Source organism: Patagioenas fasciata, chromosome 1, assembly GCF_037038585.1.
Source record: "Patagioenas fasciata isolate bPatFas1 chromosome 1, bPatFas1.hap1, whole genome shotgun sequence".
Lineage (NCBI taxonomy): Eukaryota > Metazoa > Chordata > Aves > Columbiformes > Columbidae > Patagioenas > Patagioenas fasciata.
In genome coordinates this window covers 146,068,599-146,085,926 of record NC_092520.1, presented here as the reverse complement: position 1 = coordinate 146,085,926, position 17,328 = coordinate 146,068,599, and the positions used below count along the sequence as shown (strand labels likewise).

At 45.0% G+C, this 17,328-nt stretch overlaps 1 protein-coding gene across 3 annotated transcripts in view; it reads right to left on the bottom strand.

The window, feature by feature from the left end:
• Positions 1-17,328, bottom strand: part of LOC136116380 (uncharacterized) — a 36,758-nt gene that overhangs the window by 4,458 nt on the left and 14,972 nt on the right. For all 3 annotated transcript variants that reach the window (XM_071816994.1, XM_065862677.2, XM_071816987.1), the window contains exons 2-9: positions 9,103-12,664; positions 7,249-7,330; positions 6,830-6,894; positions 6,246-6,508; positions 5,177-5,337; positions 4,124-4,276; positions 2,623-2,752; positions 1,633-1,707 (exon numbers count right to left, since the gene is read on the bottom strand). In XM_071816994.1, the coding sequence (XP_071673095.1) occupies positions 1,633-1,707; positions 2,623-2,752; positions 4,124-4,276; positions 5,177-5,337; positions 6,246-6,508; positions 6,830-6,894; positions 7,249-7,330; positions 9,103-12,652 (4,479 nt within the window). In that variant the 5' untranslated portion in view covers positions 12,653-12,664. The remainder of the gene's footprint in view (positions 1-1,632; positions 1,708-2,622; positions 2,753-4,123; positions 4,277-5,176; positions 5,338-6,245; positions 6,509-6,829; positions 6,895-7,248; positions 7,331-9,102; positions 12,665-17,328) is intronic.

Here is a 17,328-nt window from a genome sequence, read left to right as displayed (position 1 = left end):
TGGTCACTTGGAAGCAACTGTCATTAGATGCTCCACTGAAAACATGAGAGGCTGATTAGTTAAACATCAGCCCTGATATTCCACAACCCTGAGCTTGTTGCCTATACCAGTGAGGACAGGACACAAAGAAACAGAGGTACTTTAGCCTGTAAAAGCTGCCTACATAGCTGCCTGAGGTGATATAGGACAGCTGCATAACAGTGTTACAGAGATCAGGCTGGCTTTAACACAGGTGGAGCCTAAGGATTTCAGGGTATGACATCTTGCCCACCCACCTCAGATGGAAGTGTTTTGGGAGCTGTGCAGCACATAGGTGCAGTCCAAAGAGTTTTAAGGAGGTACATGTCATGTTGAAATGGTCTTTAGGTTTGAGTTAGTGAATAGAGGAAAGTTTGTAAGGAAGGGAGTGACACTCCAATAAGGTCAAATGATCACTAGACAGAAAAGGAGCTAGCCAAGAAACAAGTCCACCTTATGCTGCTATACAAATTTTAAATAGCAAGTTGTCCCAGAACACTTTAAATCTTCTCTTTCTAATAAATAGGATAGAGGAAGGGATGTAAACAAGTAATGCCTTGCCATTTTTTCTTTTTTTTTTTTTTTTCTTTTAAAGCATGATTTTCTTGCAAAGGCTATGGTAAAAGTTGATCACTAATTAGAGACAAAGATTAGGAACACAAAGTGGAAATCGTGGTTAAGAGACTGGAAAGAGTGAGAGCAGAAAAAAAGTAGTTCGAAATCATTAGTGCAGGTTCAGTTGCATCAGAGCTGGCTCCTGCTTTAGTGCTTTCTGCTCACAACTACCACTGCACATGCAGGAGAATCACATGAACACAGTAATCTGTTACTGGTGAAGATCAACAATAAGGGCCCTTGACAAGGCTGAGGACCAATGAAAAGGACTGGGCCACTTAGGTGCCCTGCAGCTGTGTGATGCAGCATGGCTGTGGAGAATCATGGCTGAGTTGGAAGGGACCCACAGGGATCATCAAGTCCAACTACTGACTCCATACAGGGCAAACTAGAAGTCAAACCATATATTTAAGAGTGTTGTCCAAACACTTCTTGAACACCCACCAGGCTTGACACTATGGCTTCTTCTCTGAGGAGCTTGTTCCGGTGCCTGATCATCCTCTCAGTAAAGAACTTCTTCCTAATATTCAATCTGAACTTCCCCTGACACAGCTTTGAGCCATTCCCTTGCATCCAGACAGAAGAGATCAGCATCTCCCTCTCTCCTCCCCCTCACAAGGAAGCTGCAGACAGCAATGAGGTCACCCGTCAGTCTTCTCTAAGCTGAACAAACCTCACATCATATCCTCAGCCACTCCTTGCAAGTCATGCCCCTTTGCTATCTTTGTTACTGTCCTTTAGACACATCACAGTATTTTTATGTCTTTACATTGTGGAGCTCAAAACTGCACACAGTACTCGAGGTGAGGACACACCAATACTGAGTATAGTGGGACAATCACTTCTTTTGACCCATCAGCCGTGCTGTGCTTATTGTACCCAGGATACAGGTGGCCCTTTTGGATGCCAGGGTACATTGTTCACTCAAATTGAGGGTACCACCAACCAAAAACCTCAGATCCCTCTCTGCAAGGCTGCAGGATGGGCTGACAGTCCTACCTTTTCAAGTGCATCATAGGCCTGCGTTGCTTGCACTTCCTCCTCAGACCCCGGTCGAGTTCTCTTCAGGATATTCTGTATGAAAGATGATGTTTTTCATAATGCAAACAGGGAAAGCTGGACATGTGTATCTGGGAGGGGTAGGAGAAACAAGGAGCCACCAAGATGCCAGCCTCGAAAGAAACTAAAGCAATAGTAGGTAAAGAGATGTGGAAATAACAAGGCCAGAAATTTGAGATGCAGAATGTCACTGATAAACTGCATTGAACAGGGTATCCCTGACAAAATCTAAAACATATTAACTATCACATCCAAGTTAGATAACATAGGAAGCAACCACTAATCCGAGCACAAACAGCCTTACAAACAGAATCGTTCTTTGCCTAATACTCCTGTTCTCCTGTTCAAAAAAGGCTCAAATAATCAAAACAAAGAATTTCATAGAAATAGCTCAAAATGAGTTCATTAGCAATTTGCTGGTTCCCTGTCTGGAAGTCTCCTCTTAGTCAATGTTGCAGGCGAAGAGTAGAGGCAGGCTGCCTTCCAGAGGGCAGCCAAGGAACCTTTGCTTTTTTTTTCCTAGCAGGAAGCCAAAAAAGTTCAATAAAATGTAAATCAACAATGTTCCAAGAAGACTCCATAAATTATCTATTGGAGTACAACTGAAGTAGTGTTGCAACAAAATTCTAACTGGTATATAAACTACATTGCCTCACAGAGACTATTATATCCAATTCATGGTGCTGGTCTAATGCACAGCAAGCATTTGTACAATGCCAAACGGGTTTGTTTTTGCAAAGGCATATTCACAATATATGCAACAGAGTGGCTTTAAAGCATCTTGCCAAACTTGTCAGAGGTGCAACACAAAAGGCTGCATGCCATCGTTCCCCCCATGCCTGGAGCCAGCATATATTTATATGACCTGCAGACATGAAGAAGGGTCAACTTGAGAGAAACTGTAGGAAAGCAGAGAATCACCACGGTTACCTGTAGAAGGAGTTTGAGTCGAGTGATGCGCTGGAAAGGGAGGATGAGGAAGGATTTAAGTGAGAGGCGCTGGCATACTGGATCACTTTCCAGTCTCTCCAGGACTTGCTGGAACCCTGCATTTCCATTTCTGTGTGAGTGGTAAAGAAAGACGACATCCAGGCATCAGAACACATAAATAGTCTTCCTAATATCAGATTTCAGTGAGTGTTGGAACACTCCCAAGAGCTGGGTTTTGTCCCTGAGCCAAGAGGTGTCAAGAAACTGCACAATTCTGCTGAGGAAGAGCAAGTATGGGTCTCTAACAGCTACAGAAAAACAGCAGTATAAACTGTTGTATCTTTCCTCTTTCTGCCACAGCCCTCTGGAATAAAAGCCAGAAATAACATCAGCATTTCAATTCTCCCTATTAGTAGGGCACCTTTCACAGAGACAGTGGTGGTTTGTATTCTTTCCTTACACTGAATGGTCCAGCTCCAGGGCCTGTATTCAGGGTCTGGAAACAGCTGCCTCCCCTCTCTTGCTACTCCTGAGAGAAGCTGCCTTCTCCCGTAATGTCTCTCTTACCCTCTTAGACTGGGTCACTGCCATCCAGTTTTGTGTGTTGGGCAGTAGGACATACAAGGCTCAAAGTACAAGAGTAATACCTGCTACCAGAATAGCCAATCCCACATCCTTGAAGAGATGTGGAAGAGGGTTGTAGGCCCAGTAGACATTGCCCTAGACAATATCCTGGAGGTTCTCTCTGTGTGGAAATGAGCCTTCCCTGAAGGGAATCAGTTGTGACACTAGATCTCTCCTGGTCAGCAGAACCCAGAGATGGTGCCTGCATAGGCTGTTGGGAACAGTGTCTTCCATTGGAATCACTGTAGCTTCACTGCAATTGGTTTATTGCAAAGGGAAGCAGTCAGTGCAGAACTGGCCAGAACACTTTGCTCAGGACTAGGCCCATGCCTGAGCAATGCTTGCTTGTGCCACCACATACATAAGAGGAGGGCAAGAGATGTTCCACTCCCAGAGCAAAACAGACCAACAGTGGCCCTAGGATTTCCAATCAGTTTTAAAGACTCCTGGATAGCCAGTTCAAGCTTACTGACAGCAGCCATATTTTTCTTAACTACAGAATCACAGAATGGTTCAGGTTGAAAGTTCCATTTGAAATTGTCACTTTCTGGTTCTTAGTAGTCTGAAAACCACTATCCAGGACAGTCATTTTTGCTCTATTCAGTGGAGAGTAGACAGAGAGAATAGCCTGAAATAGAATCAGATATTAATTATTCTTTCCCTTTCCAATGCTATGGGAGAAAAGCCTGCAGCAGCTATGTCCTGCTGTCCCAAATACCATTGAATTTAAGAAGGTTCCTGCCTGTTCTTCTGGGAATGTAGTGAGAACACTGGCCAACAGCCTGTACCTGTTGTATCGTCCATCATTTGAAAGCATGAATATTCAAGGTGCAGCAAGGAAGTAAAGGAGAAGGGGGCAGCAAAGGAGAAAACTTACAGTAATCGCTGGAAGGTTTGCTCCTGATACGTCTGGTTTGTTACATATGGTAGATACACCCTGCGGAACTCAGGGGCATGTTTCAGAGCCACATCACACACATGGAAGGTGAACATGTCCTCCTCAAATTTCTCCTCCAAGTCAAAGAGGAAACTGCAACACATAGTTGTGGTGCCATAAAAGGAGAGGGAAATACCAGTGTCATTTACTCAAGCAGGAATGTCCTCAGTCCACTAGAATCCTGTCAGACTGTATAGAAGTCCAAGACAGCTTTTTACTTCTAGAGAGAGCATAAGGCCTGAACAATGACAACTTAGGGCTATAAATCAGCAAGAAAGAACCAGAGGCAAAAGACCTCTGCTCCTGAGAGGTCATACTTGCTACTTCTAAAGGCATGGTTAGGAAACAACTGAAAATTAAGACATTACCAGAATAACCTCACTAATAGAAATGGAAAAGGTAGCAGCAAACCTTACTAACTTAGCAATATACGTAGCCAAGCCTTGCAGGAGAAAAGCAGAACAGAATCCAAAAACATATAGGATTCCTTGCATGTGGGGTCATGTCTACATTTTATGACTTATGCTAAATTGATTCACATTAGGTTCTGTCAAGTGATGGCTGTAAATCACTTTTTCTCTCTTTTTTTTTTTTTTGTTTTGTTTTGTTTAGTTTTGTTCAGGGCTCGTGCAGCTGCTTCTTCTCTCTTGTATTTGGCAGGAGCTGCATTTGGTTTTGGCTGAGGTCTAATTAGTCAAGTTTACTTGTAGTTGAAGCCAATACAGCACACCTACAGGAGCATTTTGAACATTTTGACCTCCTGCAATGAGCTCTGCACACAATCGCTCCATATATCTGGGACTTAACACCAAGATTTACATTGCCCTGTCACCTAAAACAGTGAATGTTCCTTTCAGGGCAGCACTGGTATGCAATGTACCTTGAAGCCCAGTGAACACACAGGAATGAGAGATGTCATGGAATGGAACGATGGGCTGTGTCTGTGCTTTGTGGAGGGTATTAGTCTCCTGGAAGTAAAGGTCCATGTCTCACCTGGCGCTGACATCACGTACATCATGAAGGCGGGAGAAAAGCCACTGACGCTCTTGGTTGGTGAGCATTGCCTGGAGCTCTGCTGATCGCTGGAAGTGATCCACAGCCACATTTAAGCTGCGCAGGTATGAAGCCTCAGACATTATCAGCTCAAATTTGGCCTTGAGAGATGAAAGAAGGGAGCACAGCATCAGCAGACTACTCAAGTCTGATGAATCTTACGGAGGAGACAGGCAAAGGAAACCTCCCAGCACATGACATAAGCAGTGTGTAAGTACAGAAGATAGGCTTTAGGAATGAAGGGCAAGCATGATATTATATATAGGCTGTCTTTCTTTAGAATAGAGACTTGTGGTGTGACTTAAAAGAAAAATAGCTACCTGTTCCCATTTTACTTTTTATTCCCCTTCAACTCCACTTTCAGTATGTTTCCTGTTTAACATGCTCCCATAAATTTTCCAGCATCCTTATCACCCTTGTTTTTCTCCTTCATCGTTTCCCATTCTGTTATTTTCTCCTTTTTTCTCTGGATCCTCCCATCCACTCCTCAGTTCCTCTCATTTTCCTTACCCAGTTTCTCTATGTACCATTTTGCTGAACCCATACATCTTCCCGTTTCTTCTCAGCCCTGCAGCTCACACAGGTCAATTTGGTAAACTCACGCTCTACCACAGGAACTACAATACACTGTGGTTTTATTAGCATCTCTCATCAGCTTATGTGTGGGAGAATGCTGGAAGTCTCCTACTTTAACATTCTCTTTTTCATTGAACATGCTCCAAAATTCCTTGTTTTATCTCATTTCAATTTCCCCATGTCTATTTTCATGAAGTTACTGATATGGTCCAGAGTCTGTCCTTCAGTGCTCATTTTCTCTACAGTTCTGTACTTCAGCACTGTACTGCTTCACAAGCACATCCTCATACCACTTACATTCATAGAAGTGACCTCCACATTCAACCAATCGCATTCTCAGATCAGACATTTTTGCTCTACATTTTTATCACCCTTCTGAGGACTCTGTCTTGACTACAGGCTACCCATCTACCTTGTCACATCTGTCCATTACCTCTTGCAGCTTCTGCTCATCACGGGACATATTGAGTAGCATTCTGCTGCCCCGTATCATCGGGATGTCCTGCCAGAGGGACGCATTAGATGACACTGACAGTCGTTGCAAATATGAGTCCTGGGGAGACAGCACTTTTCTCCGTAGCCTTGGGGAGCTTGGGAGACTTGACTCTATATCTTCTGCAAAAGAATCCACTCTCTTCTGGCTTTGAATGGCCTTGTTCAGGACCACATCACTGTACTCCTGATACAGCAATCTTGCTGTGAAGAGAGGCATATACATTTATACTTTCTACAGTATAGCTGCTCGTCCTCTGCTTCAACCTGGAGAAAACTCTGTTAGTGTCTCAGTTTAGGATAACTGAATACATTAGACCACAATGTACCTTCTATAAGCAAAGCTCAGCAGCTCGCTGAGTGTCCTGCAGGACTCTGGTTTCACTGCCCACACAGAACACTGTTCTCTAATGCCCCCTCCTTGCCACCACGTGGCAGGAGCCCCTTTCCTTTGTGCTCACTGCAAGGGTGGGGGATGATGGAGGAGAGGGGGCTGCCACAGCACTTCAGGTAGAAGGTACTTACAGGAGTTTATCAGCTTGGAGTGCCGGCGTTTGAAGTTCTCCATTGCGTCTGCAGGTTTCTTCTCTCTGTCAGGGAATAAGGATTTGGAAACAAGAAGTGAATGAAGAGCCAGAGATGGCTTGTCCAGATCTTACTAAGAGATCCGTCACAGCAAGGACCCCTCTTTCCAACAAGCTCAAGCTCCACAAGCTTTACTTAATAGTTTGGCTTAAGGGAAACACTGTCCTAAAGGGACAGAAATACTTCCGTTGCAGTGGAGTACTCTCCAAGGGACATAGACTGAAACACAGGCCTAAGTAATTTCATTATAGTTTTCTACTCCTTAGTAACATATTTGGTCCCTCATGAAAAATGGAGAGCATCAGGTGACTGTGCTACACATGGATGTGGGCAAATTCTAAGGGGTCTGAGAGGCTTACCGCAATATTACTCTTTCAGAACTGACTGGTGGTTCCCTGTGTGCCTTGTGAGCTTCTTCCTCTGAAGGAACAGAAGGTATTTCTGTGCATAAGACAATTAGAAAGTAAACACATAAGTCTGTTTTTAAAGTCAAGCAACAATCCAAATGATACACAGATACCACTTACCTACACCCCACCTAAGTGATGTGGTGGTCTTGGGTTGGAGTACAGGTGCCCTCCTGACCTTTATTTCTGGGTCAGAAACATTCCAGTTTTAATAATCCTTGACATTACTTGTACTTTACATCTGTTACTTGGCCACATTTGCTTTTCATATAAAGAAAAAGGCTGACACTTTTCAGCAATGACAGTAACTAAGAACTTTCCTCTCCAGCTGCCCAGGCGAAGTCACGCCACTGCCCATGGGCTCTGTTTGGTGCTGCTTTCCCCATTCAGCAACTTGGGCCAGGCAACAGAGGATCAATGGACCCAAAGTCACTAGTTATGCCTGAAAGCCTTAAGACTTTCTTCTATGGATGCTGAGCCCCAAAAACTCTCAGTGACTCCTGGGGCAGAAATGCTGGGCATCTAACAGAGCCATTCCTGTCAAGAGTTTTAGAAGGGATGTGGCCTGAGAATTAATGCTGTAATCCAATTCTCACATTGATGTACTTTGTAGGCATTCATGAACTGCTGCTTGCATCATCTTCTGTATATACCAAATCAGGAAAGTGTGGATTTTTCTTTCGTGTTCTGATGGTGTGAAGAAATTCTATATAAAATTCATTGGAAGCAGGAGAAGGAAGAAAGCCCAAAGACTGAGCTGCAAGTATGGGTCAAGAGAAAGTCAGCAGTGTGTCCTTGAACATTTTAAAATTTGGAACCAAGAATTTATAGGTCAAACACATGAACAAATCTTGATTCAAGTGCTGCCAAACATTTTACACCCCTCCATGCTCCCCTCCTTTTCCTCTGTGCCAAAAATCCAGCGTGTTGTGGAGCTTGGAAAATAAACTAAGTAAGAGCTGAGAAGAAGCAAGTATGTCTAAAGATCATGGAATTTGTAATAAAGAACAGACACGCATCTTGACAGAAAGTACTGTCTGAATGAGCTGCACTACAGAAGATGCATGTTTTCCATTTGTGACATCAGTGATTTGGCTTCTATGCAAGTTGGGACCTTGGATCTGACAAATTTGCATTCTTATCTGTAATCTCCAATCCTACATTCTCAGGAAGATCATCTCTTTCAGAATGTCAAATTAGAACCTAAAGGTGTCAGTTGCAAAATTAAGGGAGGTAGCAAATAAACAAGCAACTAAAACATGATGTAACAGATGTGGGCTACTGAGGGTGTGTGCATGCATCTTCCTTACTGGTTGGAAATGGGCTGCTACAAGTGCAGCAAAATGCAACGGCCATGTGATGGCAGCAGAGATGACGAGTAGAAGTTCTGAACTGAGCCCCACCAAGAAACTCATTCATGTAGGTAGGCCCAAACAGGTTATGTTACTGAGTAAGGGTGAGACAGATCATTAAACATGGAGAAGGGACAAGAAAAGAAACTGGATGCGAAGTCGAGGGGTGAGGGACTCATGAAGTGGGATAAAGCCTGTTGCAGGTATTACTGTAAAATGAGGTGACTGAGCCCAGAGGACAGTTACAGGACAGCAGAGAGAAGCTAGGGGCAGGTGGAGAGCAGGAGCTTGGGGCAAGACAGCAAATGGGACTACATGGCCGGAGTGAGGAATGTTACCAGAAAGGCACAAGAGCAATGCTGAGCTCTCAGCTCTCATCACATTGCCTCTTTAATTTAATCCTACATTTTTGATATCTGCGATAAACTGTGGGGGGATGGAGGAAATGACTCACCCTGCAAGATGTCAGGTGGTACTGACATCCTCTTCAGGCCCTGACGGTGCCAATCCTTGCTTTTTACTCGTCGTTTTATTGTGTTTTCTTGATTGGCTGCTGGCTCCTGTGTAACTACCCTGATCATTTTTTTGTCTGGCCAACTTGATGATTTTTCCAAGGGTGAGTGTCTGGGCATTTCTTCCTTTGGCTGAGCTACCAAGTGATGTTCTCCTCTTTCTCCTTCCAGCCTTTGCTTGACCCTCCTCTCACCTTCTGTTTTCTCTGTGTTTGCCAGGGGACCTTGGATATTCTTTGTGTCCACACCGAAGAAGCCTGTCTGTTGCTCCCATCGCAACTCCCCGAAGACCTCCTCCTCTTGGCAGGTCGTTCTGGTGGTTGGTGGTGATGGAGGGCTGAGCTGGAGGAAATGGATTGGATTAGTGAATGCTAGCATTGGAAGTGGCTGTGTAGAGTCTCTGCTCTTGGAGTCTGTGGATGTTATCAGGCTTTCTAGTGAGGGCCAAGAAGGGTGGTCAGGTGAGGATTTTCCACACTGTATATCCATGTGCTGATCTGTCGTTTCAGGGCTGGTGTCAGAGCAGACAGCCAGTGCTTCATTTCCAACAGCAGAAAAGCTTTTGGCCAACAAACTGACCCCTGAGTCATCAGAAGTCTCTGTATCATGGGTTCCTGAGTCACCGAGATCCCACTCTCTAATTTCTGGAACAAGGTCATCTTTCTCTGCTACATCTCCATCAGAACCAGAGGTGTTACAATGAGAAACAGAGGCAGCAGTCCGGAAAGTATGGCTTACAGTAGGGTGAATGGCTAGTAACTTATTATTGCCCACACCACAGTTGCGATGTGGCCTGGGGTGGGGTACAGGAGCCAATGGCTGGGACCTGTCAAGGGCTGGAGTTTGGGGAAGGTGATTTGCATTAAGTGCAGGGGCCTGAGCTTGACTGGGGCTTTGGACATGGAAAGGAAGATGAGGAAGCTGTTTGGCATCAAGCTCAGACACCAGAGGTAGGCTTGAGTGGGACACAGGGGACAGAGATTGTTCTTGCTGGTTCACAGCAAGGACAGCATCTTCTTCAGAGGGCCAAGTTAGGGTGCTCAGGACACTGGAGATTCTGGATGCTGGCTCTTTTTGGTTTAAACTGCAGTCAGACTGATCAAATACAGGCATTTGCTGTTCTTCATGATTTACATTTGTTCCCGTTTCTTTTCCTTGGATAATGGCACTTATTTCTGGGGAGTTTTGCTGAATTGTCTCTGGGTGGTTCAGGGGAGTGGAAGTCCTATCTGGTGTTTGGGGTTGTTCCAGAGGACCTGCAACAATAGCCGCCGTCCTCCCATCTTCAGGAAGGCTCCCCTCTAGAGAAAGACAGCTCGGGTATATTACAGAGAAAGAAGGTGGGCCACTAAGGTTTTCATGAAAGCCTTCCTCAGAAGTAGTGAGTTCATGGGAAATGTTGGCCTCCCCTGGATCAGCATGTACAACAGTAGTTTCCCCTAATGTTGGGTCCTGCCCTTGTACAGAACCAGCTTGGTTGGCTGGTTTCTCTACAGGGTCTAGCAGTTTGTTCAGGCTGGCGCTAGGACAGACCTCAGGGGTCACAAAGGCTGTTTCACAAGCACCGTCTTGCTGTGGAGCAGACGTTGAAGCCACAGAGGAGAGCTCTGACGGTAAAGCTGGAATGAAGTCCTGAAGCTCAGCTTTTCCCAAATTTCCTGTAATGGGATGAGGATCTATGGGATCAGGTGGCTCCAAATTCTTGGTAGCAGAGGAAGGGTGTGCTGGAACATAAGCATCTGGGCTCTCTGTGCTCGAAGGTACATCTCTTTTATCAAACCTCTGGACAGTCTTTCCATGCCCCTCACTGCGTTCATTCTCCCTGCCCAGTCTTGTCCTGTCATCCCAGTCAGCTTCTCCAATATCCTGGCCGACAATGGAAAAGCGGCCAGAGTCTTCTAGGTCTTCTGCCTGGTCAGAGACATGGCATATGTGTGGAGGTGTCACTGGAGTTTCACCCACTAGGTTCAGATTATGTGAGGACAGAGGACTGACAGTGGGTGGCTGATATCCAGAACCTGCTTCGGTGACATAAGCTTTCAGCAGTACATCCTCACTGGGATGCTGATCCACAGAGGGAGGCTCCCCTGGAGGAAATGCTGGTCCTGTTCGCTCAGCCAAAACACTATTCTCCAAAGCACACAAGTCCACATTATGCCTGGGAACAGAAGATATCTCTGACCTCAAAGCTGATGGTAGAGCCTCCAGTTTGAGCTCTTCCTTCTGTAGTTGTTGTTTCTGCTCATTTTGTTCCTTGTTTTTCTGATCTTTAGGATCTGAAGATTTTCCTTCTTCCAATAGATTCTGCTCTTTGCACTCTTCATTCTCCTCTTTCTGCTGAAGTTCAGACAGTACCTCTTCCTGTGCTGCTTTCTTATGCTGTGAAGTATTCACTTCTTCAGTTTTTTTAGCAGTATCCATTACTTGGAAGGCACTCTCTGCTGGAAAGGCAGGTCTGCCCTCTGTTATTCTGTGATAACCTTCAACATGAAGGCATTTAGAAGTGGATGAGTTTTCTTTAGGAACAATTACTGTTCCCTGGCCTTTGATCATGCTGCAATTCCTTGTTTCACCAGCTGAAATGTTGCCTTCTCCTTGTAGTGAACTTACTTGTCTGTCATCTGTTAAGCTGGAAGACAATTGGTGGGAAGAAGACAACTCTGTATTCTCTTCCACACACTGGAGTGCTCTTATGCTTTCCTTAGCATCTTCAGAAATGTAAGGTTTAGCCATGTCCTCTACTTCTTCCTGTGAAGTAGGCCGCTCATCAGTTGCTGATGCCACTTTTCTCCTGCTCTGCTTCTGCTCTCCACCAGCATCAACCTCCTGCAAAGAATCTGTGGACACCTTATCCAGAAATGGTTCAGCCTTATAATGCCCCTCTGAAACAGTTTTACACACCAAGAAGCACTTAAGTGTCTCTCTTTGAGAGGAAACATCATCAGCCAAAGAAGATTTCAAATGCTGGGCCTGAGGATCCGAGCCATGACAAGCCTGTTCTGCTTGGCACTGAGTAAACTCAGTGCTGAAGTCCACAGCCTGCAGGATGACATTGCCAGGGGCTGGCCCATCCTGGACTGTGCTGAGAGAGGAACAGTCCTGGCTGCTTTCCAGGTCAACCAGCTCTATTTGCTTATGTTTCAGAGAACAATCCAGTCCACCCTCCTCTAGAAGCGTTTCTCCTTCCAATTCTGAGAGTCCCTTTGGAGGCTCTGCATCACCTTGCTCTCGTTCCAGCCCTGCTGGCACTTTTTGCACAGGGTTAATGGGTCTGCCCAGCATCTCTGCTGCTTCTGCTGCAGCAGAAAGGCAGCTCTCGGGAGTGCTGAGTTCTGCTCCCTTTGCAGAGTCAGATGGGCTGGTGCTCATTTCGGCTGATGCATGAAGGGCATGATGCTCTCTGTCGACTGCTGCAGAATCCCAGGCTTCCCCCCTGGTGCTGCTGGCTTCTGGGGGAGTGGTACCTCCCTCACTGGTTTCTTCAGACTCCATCAGTGACACATCCTGTTAAAGAAAAACGCATTTTTCTATTACTGCTACAGAATGCTATGGTGGATCTAATTGACTTAAGAGAACATTCAGAGCACAAGAAAAATCATCAAAATGTCCATTAATTTTTGTGAGGCATGGTGGACTAATACTCATGACCTCTTCTAGGGGCTAGCTGAGTCTTAGAGATCTCTTATTTCTACAGGAAAAGGCCTGTACTTCGGAGCTGATGGCTCTCTTTACCAATCTCACAGGGCCTTATCGCAGCTGATCACAGGAATTGATTAACAAGTAGGAAAGTAAGAATTTGATTAACAAATAACTAGGACAGGACACAAGACACAAGATATTTGAAGGCTATAAACCACATAGTTTTAGAGAACCTCTGGTGTGTGTGGACATTATCTTCAGACTACCAAGAGAAACTGTGTTTCAAAATGATGGACCAAATATGTTACAATTACACAAAAAATTACAAATGGTTTAATGAGTTACCAAGTTTTAGTAACCTTTTTGTAAATGTTCTCTGGGCCCTCCACCTGCTGTACAGACAACATCCAGGCAATAGCTGACAGTTCGTGGTTGCAGAGGTACAGTGGTTTCTAACTGGGACCATCTTTTGAAACAGCCTGTATATCATCATTTACTCTGCCCTTTTAAGCAGGGAAAAAAGTCATCTCAGGATTGTTGGACAGTTTCCCAAAGGATATAGTGGAATTTCCCATGCATTATTGCATTTGAAGTTCAGACATGACAAAGCACTAGGGAATTTACATTTGGGAAATGTCTCTGAAAAATATAGTAGAATCTGATTCACCGCTTTTATCTTTCTGGCTTCTACCTATCCCATGACCCACAATTCCTAACTTAAAAGACCAAAGAGACAAACCTTAGTGGCTTCCCTCTCTTTTCTTTTGATTTTGGGAAACTTTATCCAGTATTCCAGCCTGTCTTCTCTATTCTCTGTCCACTGCTTATCAGAAATGGCTTATAAATTGCTGCTTTGGGCTGCTTGACATCCACTGGGTACCCTTGCAGTCATACTCAAGCTTGTAATTGAGGCCTGAAGGATCTGCTGCAATGTGTAGCCACAGTCAGACTTCCCCCTGAATAAAGCTTCAGTGTTCTCATCCTTCATCCCACCTTACAGATATCAAAGTTTCCAGACATGAATGTGTAGTCCTGCACCTTTTGGTCAGAGACACCATTCCACATTTCTTCAGGTAAAAGCCCACTAGCTGTTCACTAGCCTAAAAAAAGCCTCAAAGCCTGGCTCTGGACTGTTCTCAAAGCTCATGAAACAAACAAACAAACAAACAGACAGACAGACAACCAAATATAGATATATATATAATATTTATTTATTTTTTTATTTTTTCTTCTTTCTCTGGCATTCCTAGTTTCCCTACAATTTTAAAAATAGCATTTTTTTTTCCCAGAGTTTCAACTGCTGTTGGGGGGTGTGTGTAACAACTTCAACTTGGGAGACTCACAAACAGAGAAAGTCTCTGCATAGGAAGGTAAATCCTTGAGAACAATTGTGATTTTATTGTCCTGAAGTGGTTTTGTAGTCACAAGGAACCTTTTTCACTTCCACACAGAAAGTAAAAGCAATAGGGGCATGATTATGTCTGGATTAATTGTCCCATTTAACTCCATGGCCATGGTATGCCTGACCTGAAAGCTGATTTAGCTTATATGTTCCCTTACATCAAGTGAAACAGAATACCTGCTCTGAAAGCAACAAGCCTGTGCTCTGGAGTTAGAACTGGTTTTAGTCATAGCCTTTAATCATGGGGATTTTTATCATCTTATAGCTTTAAAAAATGGGGTAAAAATGAGTTATCTAATGGAGTTAACTCATCAGTTAACTTTGCTCCTGAATGTTTGGGTTTTTTTCCCTCATAGAATATTTATTTATATATAAAAAGTCAATCTTTCTTACAAAACCAGGTTTACTTAGAAATTTGGAATTCCAACCCCAAGAAGCAAGTAGTTGTAAATAATTACAGCTTCAACAAACAGTATGTTTCAGAGACATATGTCCATTCAGAAAGTTCTCATAGGTCTTCTTCCATTTCTTACTGCTGTCAGTTAACAGCCAACTATTTTGGTGCTGCTAAACCATCTTTTGAAACTGTTGGACATGTGAAGGTACAGGATGTCAGAAAAAAGCTGCAGCACAGAAACAAGAGAGCTTGGCAGAGCACAGAAAGCTGCAGGGTCATAAACTTTTAAGAGGCTACCTCATCCAAGGCAGGATCAGCTTTGCCTGTGTCACCCCCAATAGGTGCATCTACCCCTCCTTTAAAGAGGTCTCCATGATCCCATCAGGTCGGTCTTGTGCTACCCTGCTCTTGGCTCTTCCTGCTACAAGACTTAAGCCTCCTCTGCTACCTGACTAGAAAAATACTGCTTATCACACCTAATATAGACCGTTTTCAAAAACAGGCTCTCCAGCAGCAGAGAGACTAGGGAGATGGGTGGTCTTGGACATAAGCTGATGGCTAAGGAAGGTTTACTACTACTAAAGACAGGATAGTCTATAAAGGTCTAAACAGCAAGATTCTCAAACTCAAGCCCACACTTTGTGAGGGGAAGAAGAAATCCTGTGCAGTGTGCTGTTACAGATGTAGACAACACTGAATTTCCTCTTATTAAGCACAAAGACCCACTTTCCACTTTCCTGGCTCTCTTGCAAGGGATTTGGAGAGGTGAAAGGAAAAGTTTAAAGCTGCATTTGGAGTGGTTCCATGATGATACCAGGAGACAGGGTAGAGGGAGGTGCACAGCAGATCAACACTGGAAGCTGCCAAATGAGATTTGTCTCATCATATTACTGCCAGGTTTTGCACACCTCAGGGAGAGCAAGAGAGAAGCCTTGGAAAGTGAAGCAGAAGAAGGGACAGGCAACCTTTCTGCAGAGACGGTGGGGGAGGGCTCATACATCTCATCAGGGAAACAGCTAAGCTCCTGCTTGAAGGCTGGTGTGGTGTAGTGAAAGCTGCAGACGCACCTGCAATAAGGATTTTGTGGAGATGGAAGAGACAATAACAAAAGAACCCTGACTACACCTGTAGCCTTCACATATAGAGGAGCTACCCACAAAGGCCCAGTAGCTAACAGAAGAGGTTACCTGTGGAGAATGGCCATGTTATGCTTCCACTGCAGGTCAGCTTGGTCCTCTACTAGAGGAGGGCCCAGGAGACCCCCAGAATCTGGGCTAGCCAAAGCAAACTTTCAATTAGCATTTGCACTGGGACTAGTAACATAACAGACAAGCACAGAAGCCTAATCTCGCAACTGCCAGCTTCTAGCAGGCTACACAAACCCTCCCAGAAACCTCACTATTATCACTGTTTGTGCTTACAAATGTTTCACATCTCCCTGGATCAGATGTCGAGCACACCATCTCTCCCTCATGTTTGGATAGTTTAGACAGACTTCAGATAGTTACAGCCACACTCTTCTCCCAAGAGGGCATGGAAAATCAGGACTTCAGCTCACGTGCACACAGCTGTGTGAAGCAGCTACCGCCTAACTCATCCATGAATCTGAGTGCATAAACTCACTGCAAGCTGGAACTGTAAGAGGGTGCAGCTGGCTACACGCCAGCAGGAAAACAAAGCAGTAATGCTTGCTCGTACTGCAGTAGGAAGCACAAGATTGGAGAGGGGAAGGGTTCAGACTGTGGCCAGCTAAGTAAAACAGGAGGGCAATGAAAGCACTAGCAGACAAAGCAATTCCTGCTATGAGGCACGCATCCATCTGCAGCTTTCCCAGATTACAAAAGGCAATGTGAATGTCATACTTCCTTCCAGTGTGGGTTAATTCACCTGGACGGAGATGACAAACACTTCTGGTTTTAAATAGAAGTACCTCACCTTCCCTACACACCTCCTCCAACAAACAAGAAAGGAAAAAAAACAAGTGCTATCAAGCACAGACAAGCCCTTCAGCTAGCCAGGAAACAAGGCAACACAGAAATAAGTGGAGTCCCAAGATCCTGCTCCTCCAAAACCAGGGAGAAATCGAGCTTTTCAGTGTGCCACTTTCCCTCTCCCCATGTGGTGCTGGCCTCAGCCCCCACAGCAGGGTGAGCTGTGCTCCCCATCCTGCTCCCCTCACCTCGGGTACTGGAGTGGCCCACATGCCCAGGCTGCTGCCAACACACTGCCGGCAGAGAAAGCCTTGCCCTGCATTGCCAGGCCCGGCCACCCCACTGGAAATGCACCAGCAGCCAGAGACACTCCGCAGCCCACTGGGCTGCCAATGGGTGCACTAGGGGCTCTTCTCCCCAGCCCTCTGCCTTTTCTCCAACGGAACAGCACGAGCTTCTGGCTGTGAGAGGTGAAAGCCACTCATAAGCAGTGTGGACAAGGGCACCAATTTAAGTGGTGTGGACAAGGACACTGATTTTTCTTATTAAAACAAATGCCTTCCCAAGCAACCCGTTATTTGGGCATACCCTCACTGGTGCAGCCACAGCTTGCTGTAGAAATGCCATAGCCAGCTTTAACCACTAGAGCTCAGGCAGCAAAGAGCTCCACGTAGGATGTGACACCCACCCGAGGGGCAACAAGGCTGCTCCAAGCCGCTTCTTGCTATTTCAGCTCAGCTTAATCATCTTCGTCACACAGTTTAAAAGACACATATTAAAAGAAGACAGCTTGGCAGAA